At 26.4% G+C, this 25,697-nt stretch overlaps 9 protein-coding genes across 9 annotated transcripts; 7 read left to right on the top strand and 2 right to left on the bottom strand. All coding sequences in view use genetic code 6, as the record gives it.

Moving 5' to 3' along the window:
• Positions 1 to 212: 212 nt before the first annotated feature.
• On the top strand, positions 213 to 2,366 carry SS50377_25383 (1,4-alpha-glucan branching enzyme; the record flags this gene model as incomplete). Its single annotated transcript, XM_067909215.1, has 1 exon — positions 213 to 2,366. One exon carries the CDS (start codon positions 213 to 215, stop codon positions 2,364 to 2,366), a length of 2,154 nt encoding a protein of 717 aa, XP_067764036.1.
• A 662-nt stretch (positions 2,367 to 3,028) lies between these two features.
• Positions 3,029 to 3,394, top strand: SS50377_25382 (uncharacterized protein; the record flags this gene model as incomplete). Its single annotated transcript, XM_067909214.1, has 1 exon — positions 3,029 to 3,394. One exon carries the CDS (start codon positions 3,029 to 3,031, stop codon positions 3,392 to 3,394), a length of 366 nt encoding a protein of 121 aa, XP_067764035.1.
• A 696-nt stretch (positions 3,395 to 4,090) lies between these two features.
• Positions 4,091 to 6,922, top strand: SS50377_25381 (Transmembrane domain-containing protein; the record flags this gene model as incomplete). Its single annotated transcript, XM_067909213.1, has 1 exon — positions 4,091 to 6,922. The coding sequence occupies one exon, from the start codon at positions 4,091 to 4,093 to the stop codon at positions 6,920 to 6,922; it is 2,832 nt and encodes a 943-aa protein (XP_067764034.1).
• A 416-nt stretch (positions 6,923 to 7,338) lies between these two features.
• On the top strand, positions 7,339 to 8,481 carry SS50377_25380 (Serine/threonine protein phosphatase 5; the record flags this gene model as incomplete). The annotated part of the gene is made up of 1 exon (XM_067909212.1): positions 7,339 to 8,481. One exon carries the CDS (start codon positions 7,339 to 7,341, stop codon positions 8,479 to 8,481), a length of 1,143 nt encoding a protein of 380 aa, XP_067764033.1.
• Positions 8,482 to 8,630: 149 nt separating this feature from the next.
• SS50377_25379 (Zinc finger, C2H2 type domain-containing protein) lies at positions 8,631 to 9,152 on the bottom strand (the record flags this gene model as incomplete). The annotated part of the gene is made up of 1 exon (XM_067909211.1): positions 8,631 to 9,152. One exon carries the CDS (start codon positions 9,150 to 9,152, stop codon positions 8,631 to 8,633), a length of 522 nt encoding a protein of 173 aa, XP_067764032.1.
• Positions 9,153 to 9,389: 237 nt separating this feature from the next.
• SS50377_25378 (Transmembrane domain-containing protein) lies at positions 9,390 to 11,954 on the top strand (the record flags this gene model as incomplete). Its single annotated transcript, XM_067909210.1, has 1 exon — positions 9,390 to 11,954. One exon carries the CDS (start codon positions 9,390 to 9,392, stop codon positions 11,952 to 11,954), a length of 2,565 nt encoding a protein of 854 aa, XP_067764031.1.
• Positions 11,955 to 12,370: 416 nt separating this feature from the next.
• Positions 12,371 to 13,513, top strand: SS50377_25377 (Serine/threonine protein phosphatase 5; the record flags this gene model as incomplete). Its single annotated transcript, XM_067909209.1, has 1 exon — positions 12,371 to 13,513. One exon carries the CDS (start codon positions 12,371 to 12,373, stop codon positions 13,511 to 13,513), a length of 1,143 nt encoding a protein of 380 aa, XP_067764030.1.
• A 149-nt stretch (positions 13,514 to 13,662) lies between these two features.
• SS50377_25376 (Zinc finger, C2H2 type domain-containing protein) lies at positions 13,663 to 14,184 on the bottom strand (the record flags this gene model as incomplete). Its single annotated transcript, XM_067909208.1, has 1 exon — positions 13,663 to 14,184. One exon carries the CDS (start codon positions 14,182 to 14,184, stop codon positions 13,663 to 13,665), a length of 522 nt encoding a protein of 173 aa, XP_067764029.1.
• Positions 14,185 to 14,415: 231 nt separating this feature from the next.
• SS50377_25375 (BING4CGT (NU131) domain-containing protein) lies at positions 14,416 to 15,882 on the top strand (the record flags this gene model as incomplete). Its single annotated transcript, XM_067909207.1, has 1 exon — positions 14,416 to 15,882. The coding sequence occupies one exon, from the start codon at positions 14,416 to 14,418 to the stop codon at positions 15,880 to 15,882; it is 1,467 nt and encodes a 488-aa protein (XP_067764028.1).
• Positions 15,883 to 25,697: the final 9,815 nt, after the last annotated feature.

The raw sequence follows: 25,697 nt of genomic DNA, 5'->3' as shown, positions 1-25,697 counted from the left end.
AGTTATATACAAATTTTTTCAAAACTAAATCGAGTATACACTGATACTTAATTATTTTTTAGAACTGTTAAGTTATTGTTGGTAGTTATTAGAATTGGTAGTTATATATAATCTACCGAGATTAAATAATACTTTGTAACTTACATCTTCAATATTGTATTATTATACACATACAGTGTAAAATCTTACTTACCTCTCCTTCAAATCAAAAGATGTTTGACCCTTTTAAGTTAAACGGTCTTGAAGTTCTTGAAATCGATTCTTAACTGAATGATTATGCAGAAGTAATTAAACATAGGTGGAGCGAGTTTTTGCGTGTATTATATGAAATTAATACCAACTCCTAGGGTATAGAATAATTTTCTGATTATACTAATTATGGTTTCTATATAGAGGCAGGGAACACGATTTAAAATATAAGTTCCATGGATTGGAATTAAGTATAAAGTGCATCTTCACCACCAAATCTCGTTTATAGAGAGTGGATTGGTAACGGTAAATACGTAGCAATTGTCGGAGATTTTAATAACTGGGATAATACTAAACATTATTCTAATCATTAAGACATGGGGGTACACACTATTTCAATTCCTTTTACAGGAACTAAGGGAAGATGGGAATGCCCTATAAAAGAGAATTAAAAATATAAAATTTTCATAAACACACACGATGGACAAGATTTGTATAGACATCCTTAGCATTGTTTATATGCTATTTTAAACAAAGAAATTTCTTAACTCGAACCTTAATGGCATATTATGGAAAAGTTTTAATTTAAATAGCCTAAACCATAACACGATGTGTTAAGAATATATGAAACACATATCGGTATGAGCTCTGAGGAGGAAAAGATTAATACTTATAGAGATTTTGCAGATAATATTTTACCTAGAATTGCCAATAAAGGTTATAATGCTGTATAAATAATGGCTTTATAAGAACATGCTTATTATGGATCTTTTGGTTATTAGGTTACTTCTTTCTTTGCCCCTTCTTCTAGATTTGGCCCTCCAGAAGATTTCCGTTATTTGGTTGAGAAGGCACACTCTCTTAAAATTTAAGTTTATTTAGATTTAGTGCATTCTCATGCTTCTAAAAATGTTACTGATGGTATTGCTAATTGGGATGGTACTAAATTTTTATTCCATGAAGAGGATCATCCTCTTTGGGATTCTAAAGTTTTCGACTACACTCATCCTGAAACCCTAAGGTTTTTACTTTAAAATTTAAACTTTTGGTTAACAGAATTTAACATTGATGGTTTCCGTTTTGATGGCTGTATGTCTATGATGTATTGGCATAGATCTGCAGGTGAGGGTTACACTGGTCGTTATGGTGAATATTTTGATGATAACTCTCGTGTTGATATTGGCGCTTTAACTTATCTCAGACTGGCTCATTATTTATTCTTAGTTAAAGATCAAAAGAATAACTAGAAAACTATTTCAATAGCAGAAGATGTTTCAGGTTATCCAACTTTAGCTACCCCTTTATAACAAGGTGGTATTGGGTTTGATTATAGATTCTAAATGGCTGTTCCAGATTTATGGGTAAAATTCATGAAATCTGGCTTTGATTTAGGTTTAAATGATGAAAGCAATCTTGATATGGGTAAGATACGTCATGCATTATGTAATAGAAGATGGTAAGAAAAACACATCGTTTATGCAGAATGCCATGACTAGGCTCTGGTTGGTGATAAAGTATTGCTGATGTGGCTTTTAAATGAAAAGATTTACTCAGATATGTCTGCTATATAAGGTCCTGAAGATAGAACTGATCGTGGTATCCGTTTACATAAAGTTATTAGGCTATTAACTATTGGCATGGGTGGCGAAGGATACTTAGCCTTTATGGGTAATGAATTTGGTCATCCAGAGTGGATTGATTTCCCAAGAACAGGTAATGGAGAATCATTTAAACACTGTAGAAGATAATGGTCTCTCGAGGATTCAAGTCATACTAAATTTCATTGGTTGAGCTTATTTGATAAAGATTTAATGAATCTTAATAAATAGTTCCCATGGTAATTATCAAGAGAATTTGTTAATGTAACAGATAATGAAGCAAAAACATTAGTATGGGATAGAGCTAATTTAGTATTTATTATTAGTATGCATCCATTTAATGGAGACTATGAAGCTATTATTCCTATCAGACAACCAGGCGCCTATAAAGTAGTCTTAACTAGTAATGGCAAATAATATGGTGGTGATGGATAAGGTACTTAAAAGGATAACTTATTCAGAACTATTCCAGAATCGCAATGTGATAATACCTGTAGAGATAAGTTGAATGGATGTGGTTAATTTATTAAAGTTTGGATAAAGAAGCAATGCGGTTATGTATTGGAAAAAATTGAATGAGTCTCATATTGTTTCTTCATAATTACTTATTATAACTTCAACTTTTTATTCTACTGATGTTACAGGTGTTGATTAAATCGACTATTACTTTAATTTCAGCTATGAATTAATTTAATTCTTCTCTCTACTATCTTTTCTTTTTTCATTAATGTTATATTGGTTTTATCTTTTATCCCTGAAGTGCTTATCCCAAAACATATTATTATCCTTAATTCTTTCCAAAGTAGTATTTCTTATATTTTTCTCGAAATTAAGTAGCAATTAGGAAGGTTAGTTACTTGTTTTCAGTACCCCAAAAATTTAAACTATTTTATCAATGGCATTAATAACATAATGCTAATTTTAACTACTTAATATTTCTAATTTAATTTCATTACTCGGTAATGTCAATTAAACTTGTTATTAATAATTGAATATGCTACATGCCATAATAGCTATCGGAAAATAACTATGGTGATAAAATTTTCCATTAATTGAACTAGTTATATTAGCCGTCTTAATATGCTGGCATGGTATATTTCGATAAAAATTCAACGCTTTAGAAGTTAATAATACTTTATTGGAAGTTTACCTAATCATTTTAATCTGATTGCAAATAATTATTACAGTAAATTTATAAATTTAATAGATAAACTATAAAATAAATTTTTCCACTTCAAAAAATGGTTATCACTATCATTAGTAAAAATGACAATAGATATCCTGCATCCAGTGCATCTACTCCTAAAATTACACTATCTAAGACATAAACAGGACCAGAAGAAAAGAAAAAGTTTGCTGCGCTTATCACCTCCCTTCCATCCCAGCTTAACTACAAAGATCTCAAAAACTAGATTTTTAAGGATTTTGATGCTACCTATTAGAAAGTTGACGATACAGTCTTCTTAGCTTTCTTAAAAGATAAGTCTGAGGTTATGAAATTTTGTGCAAAATACAATTTAGCGGAGATAAATAACCATTAAATCAAGGCTATGCCAATCATCAAATTGGAGTAAGAATCTATCTTTTAAGTAAAATTAAAGAAGTGAAAAAATTCCTCATTTTACCGATAAAAATACGCCCTTAGCTAAGTAAAAATAAGCTATAAACAGTAAAGAGTGGAAAATAGAATTATGATTAAAATAAGGCAATTAAATTTTGAATACAATTATCAAAAAGCTAGCAATAATTATAGCACATCCCTTGAGAATGAGTTCGTGGAATAGGGGTTTTTGCAAAAATGTGAAAAATGTGAAAATAAGCAAAAAAGATGCTGAAATTAACATTTAAATCTCAAATGAAAACTTTTAGTTCGTCATACAAAGTACGAATAACAAGACAGTTAACGGAACATAAAAGGAAGTGCTAAAATTATTTTGTATTGCTAGAATGAGTAAAAATGAACTAGAAGTGAGAATTTAAAAGTATACCGAAATTTACCAAAAAATAGTAAAGAATTTACTATGTTTTACGTTATTAAAGAAATGGTGAGTTACTGCACCCATAAATGAAGCAATCGCACTGTAAAGCTACAAGTTATTAACTAGAGATTGATTTACACTTTCTGAGAGGCTCTTGTAATGAATAAAAAGTATAAATTACTATATGCTGTTTATATAGTCCGTTATGTAGCATGCCGGTTGATGATCAAATTCATCTGGGGAGTAAAGATAGAGCATAATTTTAAGAAAGGGGTAAGTATCAATATTATATAGTATAACTTATAATTTATGAAAAGTAATAAAATGATCAGTATGTATGCGTTGCTTACTACTGCGGTACCATGTTAATAGCCAGGAACTTTCTTCTCATAACATACAGGTTCATGTTTTGAGTGTATGCCTCCACGATAGTATTTCAATGGAACGTGTGCATTCGTATTAAAAGATATAACTACTGTTACACCTACTGATTGTCCTGCTGGACAAATTTCTGGATTTAATAATATATGTCTACCTTGTGTTACTTGTATTAACAATCTGTGCCCAGTTGATACTTACATGGTATAAACAGCAACAGCGTATGTTTGTGGCTCATACGCTATTAATAATATTAAGAAATAGATTTTAACTTGTAAACCACAATACACATTAAATATAACACTAAATCTATGTGTGTCTGATGCATTAAAGATAGAGTTTAATTCAGATACTTTAGCATTATGTGCGATGAAGAACCCACAAGGATGCAACCTGGGGCATAGCGAGTGCTTGCTGAGTAGAAATTGCGTGGAGTATGATGCTGCACGTATGCATCTTAGAATAGAAGATGACGTCTATCTTGCAAGGTAAGTTGATCTAAATGCTTATAAAAGCCTTTCGTTCACGAGCAGTCTGGCTCCACTTCCTTTTTATAACGGTTATATAAACAAAATTCCTTAATAGTAATAATGGATAGGTAAGACATTTGTAAATTTGTAAAACTCGCTAGGAGAAACTTTCTACAATGGTCCATTATTTGAGGGGGCTTTATCCTTGTGCAATCTCATAAAAGCTTAAGAAAACACTGAAAGCAGTTTTTATGGCAATAGAAATGTTAATGTAATTGATAATGAGCAAACAAATATTGATAACTCAACTATTTTCAAAAACATTATTAATCCTGTCGTATTTTCATTATTCAATGAAGTTGGCACATAATATTAATAATCATGCAAACTTCCCGGAAGATAATTATTTGACTTTCTACAAAGTCCTATTTTTGCTAGTTTGTATGTGCTGACCACAAATAACTTATCAGTCCCTGTACCTATCATAGTGAATGAGACACAAAGACTACATTATAATGATAATCGAATTTAATTTAATAATCTCGTAACTGATACTAAGTTTGTTCTAGGACATTAATTAACTGATGATACTTATACTATCGCACAGTAAATTTATTTGGATTATTAACTAGATTTAGTTGGTGGCGTGTCAAAAGTGCCAATCTTAAGAGTTATTTACTAAAATTTTAATGTTCCAAAGTTTACATTGGATTATATTGAGGATACATCTCCTATTACAGCATATTTTTATAAGATTAATGGCAAATCTTCAAATGATTATCCTGTTTAAATTTTCAAAGTTTCTTGGTTTAGTACTAATATAGATATACTTATGCCAATATTATCATGGATAACATTTGCAATTGCGTTAATTTTAGGCTTGCTGTATGGATTAATGTAGGTTGGAAAGTATACTGGAAATGGAGGCAATATTCTACAGCAAAAGAAATATTTTAAGTTTTTATATGATGATGAAGCTCAGCGTATTTAATAAGATATTAATGGTTTTGATATAAAACCGACATTAATACTAATAGTTTATGTTTTAGGATATATTGGATTCGGACTAACTGGATTTTCATTAATTATTTAAACATTAACGGTTGTATAAAGAAATTTTGTTTATATTAATCAGTTTATTCCATAAAATATGGGGTTCATTTAATTATCTGGATTCTGTTTCAGCTTTATATTCATTCTCCTTAGATACCATTTAGAATCTAATAAATCTATAATATTTCAAGATGCCGTCTAGGCAGACATGACTGGCGCAAATGCCTGGAGAATATCATACTTAGTAAATAGAGTATAAAAACTGCAAAAAATTAGACCTTATTCATTAGGATTTATTTTATTCTTTTCGTTGACATTACTTTTTGGATTCGATATGTTTTATTTAAGTTCATCGTCACGAAATTATGGATCATACTTATATAGTATTGATATAGAGTTTATGCCTATAGTCATATCTATGATTTTTTCAGTATGTTTTATTGCAAATTTTGTAATAATGACTGTTTACAATTGGGTGTTTTTCTCATAATTTTAATAGTTTGGTCAGATGCTATCAGTTTTCGGTTGCAACTTATTTGTTTTTGATATGCCACGCTCAATGATGATAATAAAAGGATAACCACTTCATTAAGACACACTTACCCCAAGCATTTAAGATCTAGCCACGTTTTCGTAATATCTTCATACATTAAAAATAAAATAAGAGAAATTTTCATCACAATCCTTAGCTGTACGTATATTTTTTGGATAAGAAGATGTGCTATTTGAGAGTGTGCTAGATTATATTAACAATATTTTGTCTATAAATAAATTTATTATGAAGAAACCTTAATATAAAATTACAGAAAAGAAAGTTTACGGTGTCTAGTAAATTGACTACATCTAACATTCATTGTAAAATGATATAGTTCAGTAGTGTTATATGATAAAAGATGAGGTAGAAGCAAAAACAAATATTACAATTGTTGGATATTTATAGCGGTTTACAGATTTCAAAACTATAGGTGTGCGTAGCCAATAGACTATTAGTTACGAACGCACATATACTCCTGATATGGTTTTTAAGAGAGATCCATTATTTAAAACTATGTTCGGCTTCAAAATTTGGCTCTATGATTTTCTTTTCCTAAATTCGTCAATTTATACATTTACTTACTGGACTAGCTCATGTTTTATTGGTATTTTTGTCTCTATTATGTTACTGTGGATAATCTAAAATGTCCACAATACGAAATTTGTAAAGAGAACTTGTGTGCTTAATAATATTACAGAAGACTTTACTCATTTTTTCTGAATTTTTATTAAGCGTCCAATTTTTTGATTAGAATAATATCCAAATCTAATTGATAACGAATGACTAATATCATCACTTGCTATAATATATGTATGCTTGGTGTTTCTCTGCACATATTTTAATCTTCTACTATAAAAGTATTGCTCTGACTGTAAATATTAAATAAGTATTTATAGTATCTAATTATTTAACATTACTAATATTAATTGTATGTATAATTATGTGATTTATTTTATATGCTGAATTTAGTTGAAGTTGCTATGAAATCATCAATTGCATAACCCAAATAAGAGTGCTTTGAAGTATTATAAAAATTATAGAAGACGGAATTCCGCTAATTTGTTTATAATAAATGATAATAATTAGTATTATTAAACATAAAATAATTTATATAAACTTTCTTCTAGTAATTTTAAATGGACATTTAGATTAAGATTAAATAATAGGCTGAGAAGTAACATTAAATTATGAATGATCTAACTTAGTTCATATCAAAATAAGAAATAGTTGATAAGAAAGCTAGTGAAGAAGTTAAGCAGTTTAATGGAGAGTCTATTATACTTCCGGCACCGAGAGGCACAGTCGACATAAATTAAGATGCTAAATTTGAAAAATCTAGAGGAAATTAATTTTTTAAGGATAAAAAATTTAAAGAGGCGGCTGAATGTTACGAAGTAGCTTTAAATTCAGATGATGCTATAATTAAGTCTTAGTCATATTTTAATTTAGGATTATGTTTTTAGAAATTAAATAGGAAACCAATGGAGTCACTGGCATGTTTCTAAAGTGCTCTTTCACTGGACCCTACATATGCTAAGGCAAGATAAAGATATAGTAAATCATTAATGGAGAACTAAATGTATTAAGAAGCGTATGAATAGTTAGTAGAATTAAATGATCCCAAAAATGAAGAAGACATGGCTTTGTGTCGTTAAAAACTAGGAGCCACAAAAGTTTAAATTTTGGAAGGATCAACAAGCAGTGACGATGAAGTAGACGTCCAAATAAATAAAAATATAGATGTTCCGCGTAAGATAAATATTAATTTAAAAAAGCAAGAACTTATGACCGTGACTGATGCTTCTTTGCTTAATTAAGAAATACTGGGAAGTGTTAATGGGAAATTAGTTTACAGGGATGATGTTATTTTACATGAAAAAGCATCCGCTCTAGATTTTTTTAGTAGGTTCAGAGATTTTGTTCAGGAACCAAATATTTTATTGAAGTTTTTGGATCAATTTCATACGGTTTAACTATAGAAATATTTTGAAAATATTCAAAGGCAAGTTACGCCAAAAGATCTAACTTAACTTTTACTGGCTTGTAAATATGGTTAGAAGATAATGACTATATCAAAGATGATTAATATGTTATATAATATTTCAGATATTGATGGTGTTAATAAGATGGTTCGTTTGCTACCATCAGATGAAATGATTATTATCGAGGAAATTATAAGATTCTTCAATACATGGATCGAGATTGAATGTACTGATGATAAAAAAGGACTTTACAAGGAGAGAGTACTCTGTATAGCTGAAAGTTGGTTAAACGAGTGATTGCTAAAGTCATAGAAATAAAATCAGAAGTGTAAACTTTCTAATAATATTATATTAATGAATAGTGGAAAATTGGAAAGGAGATGAAGTGAAGCGAAGCCATTCCATACTTCCACTTGAAATGAAAGAGTAAAAATATCCAAACAAGATCACCCATAGTACTCCTATTCTCTAGAAAGATGAAACCTCTTCATATGTTAGTTATATTAGTCCATTCTGTGGAACTCTTTGCCACATACTTCACATCTAACATCAATTCTCTCTAAATGTATATTCATATGCCTAGTCAAATGACCTTTCTATCTGAACTATGAGCCACATACTTCGCATTCAAATTCTTTAGTATCTAAGTGTATTTTTCTATGAACTTCTAACGTATCTTTTCTGGCGAATCCTTAATTGCAAATAGGACAGGTAAATTGCTTGTCACCACTAGATTTATATTTTCTAGGTCTAGTTGTTTATTTTAAGGAGTCAAATTGAATAGTATCACAGTGGTGGTTCTATAATGAGGTTTATGAGTCAAAAACTGAACCACATTTGTTACAAAGGTAATTAACTTCCTATTGATTTACATCATTGTGCTATAAAACATGTTATTAAAATGCTTCATGTGATGTAAAGTTAGCTCCACAGGTAGTACAAGCAAAACAAGGGTCAGGAAGATCCATCTTAGCGTTATGTGGAGCGGAAGGAGGTAGAAATTATTAAATATATATAATATGTAAAATATTTTTAATTAATTAATATTAATCAGCTCAGTTTTTACTAAATGTGGTGACCGTCTTATCTGTATGCAATAATATCGTACAATATAGGCATGTCACATCAAATTTACAGTAATATTTTGTTAAATGTTTTAAAATATTATTTGGAGAATCTTAATCATAGAACAATTTAATTTTAAAATGAATGCTTTAACTTTTATCCGAAATGTAAATTAATACTTACTAGATATTAAATTTTCTATATATTTAGCAATATATATTCATTAATATCTGCACATTAAAATTGATTGCTTTTTGATTTAATAGTTAATAAAGTCTTTTATTATTAATATAAGCAGACCTATCTATAATGGATGCAACCTGGGGCATAGCGAGTGCTTGCTGAGTAGAAATTGCGTGGAGTATGATGCTGCACGTATGCATCTTAGAATAGAAGATGACGTCTATCTTGCAAGGTAAGTTGATCTAAATGCTTATAAAAGCCTTTCGTTCACGAGCAGTCTGGCTCCACTTCCTTTTTATAACGGTTATATAAACAAAATTCCTTAATAGTAATAATGGATAGGTAAGACATTTGTAAATTTGTAAAACTCGCTAGGAGAAACTTTCTACAATGGTCCATTATTTGAGGGGGCTTTATCCTTGTGCAATCTCATAAAAGCTTAAGAAAACACTGAAAGCAGTTTTTATGGCAATAGAAATGTTAATGTAATTGATAATGAGCAAACAAATATTGATAACTCAACTATTTTCAAAAACATTATTAATCCTGTCGTATTTTCATTATTCAATGAAGTTGGCACATAATATTAATAATCATGCAAACTTCCCGGAAGATAATTATTTGACTTTCTACAAAGTCCTATTTTTGCTAGTTTGTATGGGCTGACCACAAATAACTTATCAGTCCCTGTACCTATCATAGTGAATGAGACACAAAGACTACATTATAATGATAATCGAATTTAATTTAATAATCTCGTAACTGATACTAAGTTTGTTCTAGGACATTAATTAACTGATGATACTTATACTATCGCACAGTAAATTTATTTGGATTATTAACTAGATTTAGTTGGTGGCGTGTCAAAAGTGCCAATCTTAAGAGTTATTTACTAAAATTTTAATGTTCCAAAGTTTACATTGGATTATATTGAGGATACATCTCCTATTACAGCATATTTTTATAAGATTAATGGCAAATCTTCAAATGATTATCCTGTTTAAATTTTCAAAGTTTCTTGGTTTAGTACTAATATAGATATACTTATGCCAATATTATCATGGATAACATTTGCAATTGCGTTAATTTTAGGCTTGCTGTATGGATTAATGTAGGTTGGAAAGTATACTGGAAATGGAGGCAATATTCTACAGCAAAAGAAATATTTTAAGTTTTTATATGATGATGAAGCTCAGCGTATTTAATAAGATATTAATGGTTTTGATATAAAACCGACATTAATACTAATAGTTTATGTTTTAGGATATATTGGATTCGGACTAACTGGATTTTCATTAATTATTTAAACATTAACGGTTGTATAAAGAAATTTTGTTTATATTAATCAGTTTATTCCATAAAATATGGGGTTCATTTAATTATCTGGATTCTGTTTCAGCTTTATATTCATTCTCCTTAGATACCATTTAGAATCTAATAAATCTATAATATTTCAAGATGCCGTCTAGGCAGACATGACTGGCGCAAATGCCTGGAGAATATCATACTTAGTAAATAGAGTATAAAAACTGCAAAAAATTAGACCTTATTCATTAGGATTTATTTTATTCTTTTCGTTGACATTACTTTTTGGATTCGATATGTTTTATTTAAGTTCATCGTCACGAAATTATGGATCATACTTATATAGTATTGATATAGAGTTTATGCCTATAGTCATATCTATGATTTTTTCAGTATGTTTTATTGCAAATTTTGTAATAATGACTGTTTACAATTGGGTGTTTTTCTCATAATTTTAATAGTTTGGTCAGATGCTATCAGTTTTCGGTTGCAACTTATTTGTTTTTGATATGCCACGCTCAATGATGATAATAAAAGGATAACCACTTCATTAAGACACACTTACCCCAAGCATTTAAGATCTAGCCACGTTTTCGTAATATCTTCATACATTAAAAATAAAATAAGAGAAATTTTCATCACAATCCTTAGCTGTACGTATATTTTTTGGATAAGAAGATGTGCTATTTGAGAGTGTGCTAGATTATATTAACAATATTTTGTCTATAAATAAATTTATTATGAAGAAACCTTAATATAAAATTACAGAAAAGAAAGTTTACGGTGTCTAGTAAATTGACTACATCTAACATTCATTGTAAAATGATATAGTTCAGTAGTGTTATATGATAAAAGATGAGGTAGAAGCAAAAACAAATATTACAATTGTTGGATATTTATAGCGGTTTACAGATTTCAAAACTATAGGTGTGCGTAGCCAATAGACTATTAGTTACGAACGCACATATACTCCTGATATGGTTTTTAAGAGAGATCCATTATTTAAAACTATGTTCGGCTTCAAAATTTGGCTCTATGATTTTCTTTTCCTAAATTCGTCAATTTATACATTTACTTACTGGACTAGCTCATGTTTTATTGGTATTTTTGTCTCTATTATGTTACTGTGGATAATCTAAAATGTCCACAATACGAAATTTGTAAAGAGAACTTGTGTGCTTAATAATATTACAGAAGACTTTACTCATTTTTTCTGAATTTTTATTAAGCGTCCAATTTTTTGATTAGAATAATATCCAAATCTAATTGATAACGAATGACTAATATCATCACTTGCTATAATATATGTATGCTTGGTGTTTCTCTGCACATATTTTAATCTTCTACTATAAAAGTATTGCTCTGACTGTAAATATTAAATAAGTATTTATAGTATCTAATTATTTAACATTACTAATATTAATTGTATGTATAATTATGTGATTTATTTTATATGCTGAATTTAGTTGAAGTTGCTATGAAATCATCAATTGCATAACCCAAATAAGAGTGCTTTGAAGTATTATAAAAATTATAGAAGACGGAATTCCGCTAATTTGTTTATAATAAATGATAATAATTAGTATTATTAAACATAAAATAATTTATATAAACTTTCTTCTAGTAATTTTAAATGGACATTTAGATTAAGATTAAATAATAGGCTGAGAAGTAACATTAAATTATGAATGATCTAACTTAGTTCATATCAAAATAAGAAATAGTTGATAAGAAAGCTAGTGAAGAAGTTAAGCAGTTTAATGGAGAGTCTATTATACTTCCGGCACCGAGAGGCACAGTCGACATAAATTAAGATGCTAAATTTGAAAAATCTAGAGGAAATTAATTTTTTAAGGATAAAAAATTTAAAGAGGCGGCTGAATGTTACGAAGTAGCTTTAAATTCAGATGATGCTATAATTAAGTCTTAGTCATATTTTAATTTAGGATTATGTTTTTAGAAATTAAATAGGAAACCAATGGAGTCACTGGCATGTTTCTAAAGTGCTCTTTCACTGGACCCTACATATGCTAAGGCAAGATAAAGATATAGTAAATCATTAATGGAGAACTAAATGTATTAAGAAGCGTATGAATAGTTAGTAGAATTAAATGATCCCAAAAATGAAGAAGACATGGCTTTGTGTCGTTAAAAACTAGGAGCCACAAAAGTTTAAATTTTGGAAGGATCAACAAGCAGTGACGATGAAGTAGACGTCCAAATAAATAAAAATATAGATGTTCCGCGTAAGATAAATATTAATTTAAAAAAGCAAGAACTTATGACCGTGACTGATGCTTCTTTGCTTAATTAAGAAATACTGGGAAGTGTTAATGGGAAATTAGTTTACAGGGATGATGTTATTTTACATGAAAAAGCATCCGCTCTAGATTTTTTTAGTAGGTTCAGAGATTTTGTTCAGGAACCAAATATTTTATTGAAGTTTTTGGATCAATTTCATACGGTTTAACTATAGAAATATTTTGAAAATATTCAAAGGCAAGTTACGCCAAAAGATCTAACTTAACTTTTACTGGCTTGTAAATATGGTTAGAAGATAATGACTATATCAAAGATGATTAATATGTTATATAATATTTCAGATATTGATGGTGTTAATAAGATGGTTCGTTTGCTACCATCAGATGAAATGATTATTATCGAGGAAATTATAAGATTCTTCAATACATGGATCGAGATTGAATGTACTGATGATAAAAAAGGACTTTACAAGGAGAGAGTACTCTGTATAGCTGAAAGTTGGTTAAACGAGTGATTGCTAAAGTCATAGAAATAAAATCAGAAGTGTAAACTTTCTAATAATATTATATTAATGAATAGTGGAAAATTGGAAAGGAGATGAAGTGAAGCGAAGCCATTCCATACTTCCACTTGAAATGAAAGAGTAAAAATATCCAAACAAGATCACCCATAGTACTCCTATTCTCTAGAAAGATGAAACCTCTTCATATGTTAGTTATATTAGTCCATTCTGTGGAACTCTTTGCCACATACTTCACATCTAACATCAATTCTCTCTAAATGTATATTCATATGCCTAGTCAAATGACCTTTCTATCTGAACTATGAGCCACATACTTCGCATTCAAATTCTTTAGTATCTAAGTGTATTTTTCTATGAACTTCTAACGTATCTTTTCTGGCGAATCCTTAATTGCAAATAGGACAGGTAAATTGCTTGTCACCACTAGATTTATATTTTCTAGGTCTAGTTGTTTATTTTAAGGAGTCAAATTGAATAGTATCACAGTGGTGGTTCTATAATGAGGTTTATGAGTCAAAAACTGAACCACATTTGTTACAAAGGTAATTAACTTCCTATTGATTTACATCATTGTGCTATAAAACATGTTATTAAAATGCTTCATGTGATGTAAAGTTAGCTCCACAGGTAGTACAAGCAAAACAAGGGTCAGGAAGATCCATCTTAGCGTTATGTGGAGCGGAAGGAGGTAGAAATTATTAAATATATATAATATGTAAAATATTTTTAATTAATTAATATTAATCAGCTCAGTTTTTACTAAATGCTGAGATACAGAATGCATAAGAATAAAGTAGTGTTTATCTACATTAAAACTATTTATATAAACTTAAAAATTTTTTAACTTTATTAATATCTTTATATAATAATTCCCTTCCCCTTCACGCTCCTTCATGTATCAATTTGGTAGTTTAACTGTTAAAAAGTCTAGTATACAGCCAATTTCTCAAAAATAGTTAAGTTCAAAGAATCTTGAAGAATAAAGAGGGATATTTAATTCGGAAAAATTGTATACATAGGATGAAATTAAAAAAGTTGTTCCTCCATAGCTGTAAAAACAAATATTTTCTTTGCAGCTGAACTAGGGACCGTATATGACATCATACGATCCTTCTGGTTAACACCTACTTATTGCTGGCAGTAATTCACATGTGTCTCTGATTAGATTAGAAGATTTCACACCAATTTATGAAAAAAATTTAGATATGAAGTGTTATTCCTGCTAGTTTTTGACTAATTCTGAGCTATAGGCTTTTGGGAGACAAGGCTCTATTGGAATTACTAACTTACAGGGTAATGAAGTCCACAGACTGCCTAGAGGTGGAAGAGTAGTTTCGATGGACTATCTGACAAATCACATGCTTTTGGTAGATGCATCATCAAACTAACTATCTTATACAGATATAACAAACGGAAAGTAAGTAGCCCAAATCAAGTAAGCGAATTCCTTTAAAAACATCGCAACAGACTTTAGAACCGCATTAATTGGAACAGCATCTTACAATTCCAACATAGTCAAAGCTTACGCACCAAAGTTAGATAGCCCAGCGTATGCTATCGATATTGGCTTTATGGCTGACAAACTGAAATATTCATACAACGGCAACTTTCTACTTGCTCAAGGCGCAGGAAAAGTTAAAATATATGATGTTCGAGAGACCAAAACCGAAATTTGTTCGGTGCAGTACAGTGGAATTTGCTCAGATTTCGACGTATCACAGACTGGAAAGCTTGCTCTGCTGACCTAAAAAGGTGTAGGTGTGAGAGATATTAACAGCCTAATTCAAGATTTTCATGACTCAAAAGTTGTAAAAGACGCGAAAGGCGAAATGCACACACCATTTAACTCTTCGCTAGAACTTTTCCACCAAACTGTGGGTTCACATTGTCATTTCAGGCCATTTTTTGACAATCTAGTGGTAAGCGGAGATTTGAATATTGAGCAAATTTTGGTGCCAGGTAGCGGCTCTCAGGACTTCAATACGTTTCAAAGTAATATGTTCAGTACTGTACACACCAGGAACGAGCAGCTAATCAAAAATCAACTGGATAAACTCCCATGGGACCTCATTGGTCAGTCTGCAGCATTAACGTAAGTTCATAAACCAACAATTGATGAGATTGTGAAGTAGAAAAATGACCTTTTGGTGTAGCAAATTGCAGGTTAATTGAGTAAGAAAACCAGGAAAGAAAAACCAAAAACAGTTAGGTAAAAATAGATGAAAGTACGTTCGGAACGGAAAATTTAGCTCCAAATGCTGGAATAGAAGGAGGTACTCTAGAGATAGTCTGCCATAAATGAAGGTAAAAAGTATCAGGTGCCTAAAACCGGCATCAATAGATTCGAAAGAATGGAATGAAATCAGGTCACTTCTATATATTATTTCTACCTCTTCATGTGCGTAATTGTAAATGACATGATATAAAGTACTAGGTAAATGAAGCCTTTGGTGGTCGCATTTACGAGGGTCAGAAATACTGGATTTATAATCTACTGTTGTCCTTTTAGTGTGGCACACTCGATAATAAATAGAACCACCATCATTGTTTCTACCATAATCAGTTCTTTAATCTTGTTGAGCTTTATTGCACGCAGAATGATCATCTCGAAATATGGTTGTACTATTAATAGTGCAAAAATTAGAATCTTAAAAATCTTGGTTTCATCATTTATTCTATAGTCTTCGAACAGGAATTACAGGATTTCCTCCGAGTACTAAAATGCAATCACGGCTACTCCATACGGTACGAGCAAAACGTAGTTCAACATTAAATGTAGTTTCGATAGAAGCATATTATTATTAATATTGAACTCATAAACGTATTTTATTGATTAAATTATGCAAAACTAAACTAAAAATAACAGATTTAAACCTAGAGTATAGAGTAAAAATTGAATTTGATAAATTTCACGCAAGACGTCATTTGTAAGGATTAGGTGATAAATATTAAAAATAATAAATAGGTACCCACGATTTAGTGTTATGCTGAGTCCCAGTTACATGAATCTGGAAATAGCAGTTGTGTTAAAGGGTTTCACATTTCTGAAATCAAAACTAAACAGAATAAACTGTATATTTGATTTGTTAAAATACATCAAAACACCTACTAAAAATTCTGGCACAAATTGATATAATATTATTATTAAATTTAGGTTTTCTAAGGTAAAGGTTGATAGTGGAACGCATTAATTAGTAAATATTATTAGAAAGAGCTGAATAGAATACTTAAGAAGAATGAAATTGACTGCAGTATGTACATGTCCTTCTTGCTTAATGCAGGTTTCAATCCCTTATGATAGAAGCAAAGGAATGGTCCCAATAATAACTGATAGTATAAGATAGTAATCAACGATTATATACATGAAATAAGCAGTTAAAAATCCTACTACCACTAGAGATGCGAACAAAATTACAATAAGTAACTGCCCTGCTTAATGCTTTGCATAAGATAGTTAATTTATCTAAATTAACAATTTAAGCTTTATTGTGAATGCTTCAAAAATAGATTAAACAACTATCTTTTAACTATATATCAGAAAATAAAGTCTGTATACGACATAAACATCAAATTACTTTCGACCACTACTTGTAATTTTTAGTTAGATAATAAATCCTAAATTAAAGAAAATTTACTCTATAATTAATAAAATTGAGGACTATAAAATAAATTAATTGAATTATGTTTTTAACTTTATATTCATCTTCGTGAATGCTAGTTCGTACTCATATATTAATGTCATTTTATATTATTATATTATTATTATTATATTATTAAAGTAGTTTTACGTAATGATAGATTTATTTTAGAAACATTTTGTTGCTTACAGTAATAAAATTTAGTTATGGGTATATAGACTTATTATAGTTCTTCCTAGTCTTTTTATATTGCAGTTATTTAATGAATTTTTATCATTGTTAACATTATAGTAAAATATTTTTAGTATTTCTATTAACAAAATCATAGATGGTTACAGAATCGCCGAAATTGTTATATTATGCTTGTTATTTTTGTATTTTTGTATTTAAGTATTCTCATCTTTGGTTAGCTTACACTCTAAATTAACTATTTCCATCAGTAACTTGTCTAAGATATACATTTGGATTACTCTAATTTTCAGTAATTTTATTAGTCCTACCGTTTACTTTTTATGTGGGTTGTATATTTTTGTGAGATAACAGTACTTATTTGCAGCAAGTATTTTATGCTTAATAATTTGGCTTGATTATTATTCATTTAATAATATTAAATTATTTTTACATGATGGTATACACTCATTATAAACTCCAATAGCATTTTGGTATAATTTTTCATTTAATTTTTCTGCTTTTTTCCTGAGTATTTCTTCGTAAGATATTTTCATGTCAATATTAATACTTTTTGTAATTACTACATTTATGTTAGTGTTATTTATGTAATATTTCATATTGATAGGAGATTTTGTAGTTGACTACATTATTTTTTCTCTATTTTCATTTTTTTGGTCCCTCAGTGCAATTGGTTTACTCAACTTTTTTATTAATCTACCATTTAGCAAATTTTTAATAGTTTCAATATCATGTTCCACTATATTTGCAACATTATCAGTACTTTGTAGAATATATTATCACAATAGAGCATTACTAAAAATTTCAAAACTTTCCCATTTTATATTAATATGTCATTTGTCTATTTTAAGCAGGCAATAATGGTAAAATATAATTTCCTTAGATTTGAGTATTGATTAAATTTATCTTTAGCTTAAAAAATCAACATCAAATAAACTTTCTGAATCATATTATTTATAAATGGCTCACTATATTTATTTAAACCAAGACAAGTATCCTTAAATTTAGTCAAAATAATATGTCTATAATATGGATGTATAAGAATAAAAAATAGCATATTATACACCAACCTAAATTAACTAATTTATTAATTTATAGAAAATCAAAGGGAAGGAGCTTATTATATTTTATTAAAGTATTATGCACATCCTAAGTTATTATTCTGATTGTAAGGATCTTTTATTAGTAAGTTAAAAGCTTCCATTTATGAAATTAATTTAATTTGACACGTTATTGTTATGTTAGTATGATGAAAATATTTTAGGAACATAATAAAGATAACAACTAAAATAATTTGCAATTAGTGTTTTAGCTTTAAATGCATATATTAATCACAAATCTGGTATAGTTTAGTATGCTAGTGCCAATATGTATGATAAGTATGAATAAAAATAAGATTAATAAAAAGTAATTGGAAAATAAGAATTAATTGAGCTTAATAATATTATTACCGTTAATAAAAGATGTTAATATGATTTCTCACTAAAGTTTTATAAATTTAATTAAGTATAAAAGAACTATTAAATGATTATTATGAAATCATCTGATTTCAATAAGCTTACAAATAATACGAGGTTTTTAACAGAATTTGTATAAAAATATACTGTTATAGGATTTAACTATAATTTATCTGATTAGAATTAACTACAACGACAATTTATCACATTATATAATGATTTTGTATCTGGGATTGATAGTTCAAATACAATTTATAATAATATACTTACAGTAATTTTATTATAGAAACATTATATCTAATAACTTATCGAAACACGAACAAATTTATCAAAAATCTCAATGTTTTTAACGGAAGGAAATATTTTTATAGAACTAATTGATAATGTCTTAAAGCTGTCTTATTATTACTTATTTAATCTTATGAATCACAAAGATGATGTTAATTAATTTGCGATATACTAACATAGTGATAATAAAAATATGCAAAATAGAATTAATGAGCTTAAAGAACATGAATCCTTGCTTAACTAAATAAGAATTTCAAAAGATTCAATGTTTAATAGTTAGATTATTGAAAAAATATATAAAATAATAATAAATACATAGAAATAGATTGATTCACAAATTAAATAGAATTTTATTTAGTAATAATAACTTGTTTTAAATTAGGAATTTATAGATTACGATTATTATGAATTATAAAAATAATAAATTAATATTATTCAAGCATTTGATGTTATGTTAAATAATTATTAACTAAGCATGTATTCAAAGATATTAACACATGATGTTTAGATTAACTTTTTTATTAAATTTATTAAGTAACTATTAACTCATCTTTCAGATTAGGCTAACATTTATATAAAAATATAGTATTTCTTAAATTAAGATGGATATTTATAAGAAAATCAATATTCTTTGTTATAATTAAAAAAATATTTCAACTTTCATTTTGTAGAATATTTATAAAATAGTTAATAATAGTCTAAACGTAATCAACCAACAGGTATATAAGTTACTAATACAGGAACATTTAAATCTTATCTAGAAAATTAATATATACAAGATTAATCATCTTTAGAAAATACTATAGAAACGCATAAATCTATTTCTGTTCTAATTTAAAGATAATATGAAAATTTTCATTTTTATAGTTATAATTTGACTAAGTTACGATTATACTATGATAAATTAATATTAAATTCTATTAATAGTTAGCTTAAATAATTATTTATATGCTGTAGAATAGAAAACTATTCATATGAATCATTTTTACTTATGGAAAAATTTAAATAACGTTATAATTTCAATTCTATATTGTAATTTATTACTTAATTTAAAGTATATTTTAATGATGAGCTGTCATCAATAGATGTATATATAATATTGAACTAAATAAATTCATACACATCTTTAATTTTAGGAATAACATAAGAATTAGAATTTGTAAGATTACATTAAAAATAGCTATCAATTTATTAATAAGATGTTAATGATAATTAGTTATCTGTAATTAAAATAAAGTCAAAAATTTAACACTAAGGTATAATTCATTTAAAGGATGAATAAGATTCCAATCTCATTAAATCAACTTTTATTAATAATCCGTTAGCAATATTTTAATTATTTCATTAACCAAAAGAGTTAACCTATTTAAATAATGAAGAGATCTTTAATACATCTGATTTTAGACCTTTTAAAAAATTCAATTACTCTAATAATTTAAAAATTATAAGTATTATTAAGTACATTGAAACTTTCTAATGTGTTTAATTTATTCTCTTCATATTTTTCACTGCATTATTTATATTTTTGTTCCATTACTTGTAAATACTATCTTTTGAAGTCACAAATTTTCTGTTGAATTCTTTTGAATTATTAATAATTTCTTAAAATTTTTAAGTTATTGTGAACTTAATAAGTAAATATAGAGTTTCGGAAATTTGTTCAAGATAAAATTGTGTTTATAATTTAGAATATTTCACCGATATTATTTTTAACTACTCCAGTAAATTGTTCTTTTAATTTAGTAAAAACCTTTCATTATTTTTGGAGAAGTCCTTATTAGATTTTAGTAGTTAGGCAAATACAGTATTTAACTAATTCTTTATATTTATAAATTAAATTTAATATATAATTTTCTCATAATATTGGCACATTATATCAAGTAGTGGAATATTTAATTCTTTGACTGCAAAAATATTTTAAAAATAATTAATAGTTAAAATATTTAATTATTAAAGAGAAACCAGACAAATTATTAACCAAAGAATATAGCCTCATTATATTCCAGCGCTTTTTTAAGTCTTAATTAGTTAATAATATTTTTATTATGATGGTCAATTTGGCTTATTATCATTATTTCTTGTGAATTTATTTTAGATTTTGATCCCATTTTTTGGATTTGCACATTAAATATTTAAAGGGTCATTTGTATATTTACTTTAAAATATTTTATATTATAAAGGAACATATTTAGAAGGCATACTATAAGATATTTCCATTAACAAACTATAAAGAGATCTTATATATGACACAAGTATTTAAGTAATATAGTCGTAGTAATTAAATATTATGTAACTTTCTAGTAATTAATAATTCAATATTACATAGACTTTACCATTATAAGTTATTAACTTAATTTCAAAAAATAATATTATATAAGACTATAATTAAAATCCTATTAGTCTAAATAGCATTAACGAAGTTAGTAAGTTTAATAAGACTAATAATGCTCATAAATTTAATAATATAATAATCAAAATTGTAATAATGTTAGTTATCCTTTTTCTTTTCATAGGAATATGTATGTTTATTTCGTTTAATAAAAAGTATATTAAATTGTTTAAGTAAAAATGTGATTTTTTGAATCAGATAAATAATAATAAAGTTAATTTATCCAATAATAAAATTATTAAGAATACATCATGTTAATATTGTCGAACAAAGAAGCAACGATCTATAAAATTTAAGCTTACTTTATTTATTTTCAGTATATTTTTCATTTAAATATCACTATTTCCATAATTTTGTACTTAGTAAATGGATGTTAATAAATATATGAAAAACTTTAAGATAATCCATAATAATTCAGAATCAGTAAATTTTTAAATTATGGAATTATAATAACAGGCCTTATTATATTAACTAACAGGTAATAATAATTTTCTTTTAAATCATGAATAACTTTATGGAAAATTAATAATATTTTTACAAACTGACTGTAATGTTTATTTTAACCTATAAACATGTTAAAAATTATATTAATAAGTTAAGTATTAATTTGAATTATAAATTCAGGAAAATCTTATTACATATCTTTTTTTATTCCCAACACCTGATGTTTTTTCTCCATATCTTGATTGGAGAAATATTTAAACTGGGATAGAAATATAATATATGCCAATCTATAAAAAATTATTTCAAGATGAAATCTATCTTGAGAAAGAACTAAATATTTAACCTTAAATTAGGATTCCATTTGAGTCACTAAATTTTGGTAATTTGTATACATAATATGAGAATTAGTAATTGACTGTTTTAAATGACCTGTTGTTTAATATTTCATTATAAATTGTAAATTGGGATCTACTATATACTACTAATTAAAGTTTATTAATAAATACCTTATAAATAAAGAAATAGTTATAAATGTAAAATAGCACATAATAAATTATAACCAATTTTTTATATATATAACAATAATTTTTCAATCTGGATTTAGAAACTTAAAAGTAAATATTTGCACATTCATTATTCTGTTGCTTTATAGTTTTTGTACTTTCTAGTTTTTATTATGCATATTGCAAAAAGTTATTTCCATCTCATTTAATAAGTTTTACTAGCTATATTATAACATCATTATTACTTTTGATTGTAATTGTAATTAAAATTATTATAATATATAGCATGAAAGAGATTGATTGTAGTATATAGCTATGTCAAATAAATAAGTATAATGATGAATTGTAACTACTTTTCTAAAATTAATTACCAAATCTATCATCATACAACAAGTTGCTTAATATATAGTAGTAAAATATATTTAGCAGTAATTTAATTATTTAGAAATAACCATAACTATTATACTAATAAATCTATTATGAATAATTAACAAATACTGATTATTCAATATTTGTATCTAAAAAAGATTATGATTAGATAATACTAGAAAATCCTTAAAATTTAATCGAAATGCTTACTATAGGGTCATTTATTTAAAATACCTCTGTGTATTTTTCTTATACGTATGGTTTAATTTAGCTATTTCAGTAGTATAAATCCTAATATTATAAAGAGTTTATCGAACAAGTATAATTTACTTCAACTAGCTTTTTACTATTTGTTTTCTACTGTATTTATATGGTTATTTCGAGTTTAAAAAATATATAATATTTGTTTTATAAAATAAAGATACAACGCATAAAGTTGAAATAATAATATGTGGAGGTAGACCCTTGGTTTATTGTTAATTTCACTAAAGATGATAAAACTATTTTACCATATAGTAATAATTTATAACAATGTATATTAGTGGTTATGGAATTTTAAGAAAGTACTCTAAGACATTTGCAACACCAAATTTTGTAAACAATCTTATACATGTTATAAACTGATCCATCAATTTTAATAAAAACTCCTCCACCTTATGTATCAATAAATATTATAGAAAACCATAACGTTGATATTATATAAGCAAGGAAGTCTATTATTACTGGAGAAAATTTTTGTATTGCTTGTTCTTAAAAATTATTTAATAGTACTAATTTATAATAAAATTATCAAACAACAATGAACTAAAGTAAGATTTCATTTATACCACTATTTTTTAGCTTAGTTTTAAAAATATCGATTTTAACATGTTTAGTAGGATATATAATTAGTTATTTCGTTATATAACTGGATAGGTATTAGAATATCATAAATCTGGAGACAATATCATATTAAGCAAGTAAAATATAATAATTATTCTATCCTTTTTAGATAGAAGTCATCAAAATGACAAACTCTATTTAGCCTTTTTCATCTCATATTTTACTAGAATCTATGGATCAATTTTTTAACTAATTAACAACAAATGAAGTTATTTTATTATTTGCTAAATACCAAAAAGAATCATTTATATTTTAATAGGTTTCAATGATTTAATAAATAATATTTGATTATTTAGGAGATAAACATGTTTTAATAAATGAAAGTAGAAGTGCTATGATGATTATAGAAAATTTTACTATGTTATAGTAAATAATGTAATAAATACTTGATTTTGAATCTATATAACTAGAAAATCAAAAGTATTCTTTATTAGTATTCACAATATATGGACTATTATTATTCAGCTTATTCGTCTTAATACTAGATAGGTATATCTTAAGTCGTCTCATAAAATAGTTTAAAATTTAAGATGCACTAGAAGGTGTGTTTGTTAAACAGTGAATTATAAATATATATAATAAAATAAAAATTAATTTATCTTTTTATTATCTTATGTCAACCTTATGATTTGATATGTATAACTTATTAGTATTAATACTGCTATTAACATTATAATTTAAATGATTAATTATTTTTAATCATAAAATCTGTATTACCATAACTATTTGAAATAATTTTTAGTAAATCTCGATACTATATTTTATTGATAAATAATATCATTATAACTATAAAATTTATAACAAGACTATTTGTTAATATCTATTAAGTGGTTTATTTTACATTAGTTTAACTAAATATAAATAAAATTATCTGATTAAAATAGATACTTATCAGCAGGTAAACACAAATGAAAAATTCATATCAGTTAAATTTTATATCTAATATTTTTAAATATTAGTATTTGAAATCAATTTTATCAATAAAAAATATAAATTCTCCATTTATAAAATTTATTAACAGAATTAGATTGAATGTAAATAATATGAATACAAATTTATTAACTATACATAATAAAAATTTCATAAATAATAATTAGAATGTAATATACCTTAAATATAAATTAAAATTAATGATTATGTTTTACATTTTAGTATTAATAATAGTCAATTCTACAAATATAGCTTATCGTATTAATAATAACTATGTATATACTTAATTATTATTTTAATATATAGGCAGTATAGTAAAATAGGTATATTGCTATATCAAAACTTATAATTACAAAGATAAATTATGACTAAATAATAATACTTAATTTGATCATTAGACAATAATTAATTATTATAAATATCAATCTTTACCTATTTATGATAAAATGTAAAAAGCAAACAAATAATATACATTACATGATAGTATATAAAGTAAAACAAGTTTAATCTTTATTATATCATGAATTTTATATTATCTCCTTATAAAAATATCAAGATAACTAATTTATAATATAAAAATTACTTGAGGACTATAATTCTCACAAATATAGTTAAATAATTAATTTTATTTAAATTAGAAACTATCTAACTGACTCTAAGTAATAAATACTATTTGAACAAATTTAAATTTATAATATAATTTGTAAATATTGCTAATGTCATTGTTTATGAAATAAATATATATAGCTTAGTTAATGATATAGAAATACATACTATAAATAAATTCGTATATTATCAGTTATTAATGACACTATGATTCTCTTAATTATAATATAACTCAAAGTATTTATCGTTTAAGCTTAATTTATTAAAATTATATATTTAGTTTTAATGAAATTAAAGAGATTTGAAACAAATATTTTGTAATATTATATAAATTATTAAATAAGTTATAACTATTATTTAAATATTATCTTAGTTGATAGCCATTTAATACCAGCATCAATTCAGATATTTTAATTTGCATAAAATATCAATAAGTAAAGTTTATGAATATGTTAATTAAGACAATAATAGTAGTTAATA

The sequence above is a fragment of the Spironucleus salmonicida genome, chromosome 5 (assembly GCF_000497125.1).
Source record: "Spironucleus salmonicida strain ATCC 50377 chromosome 5, whole genome shotgun sequence".
NCBI lineage: Eukaryota > Fornicata > Diplomonadida > Hexamitidae > Spironucleus > Spironucleus salmonicida.
This window is presented reverse-complemented; position numbering and strand designations above follow the sequence as displayed.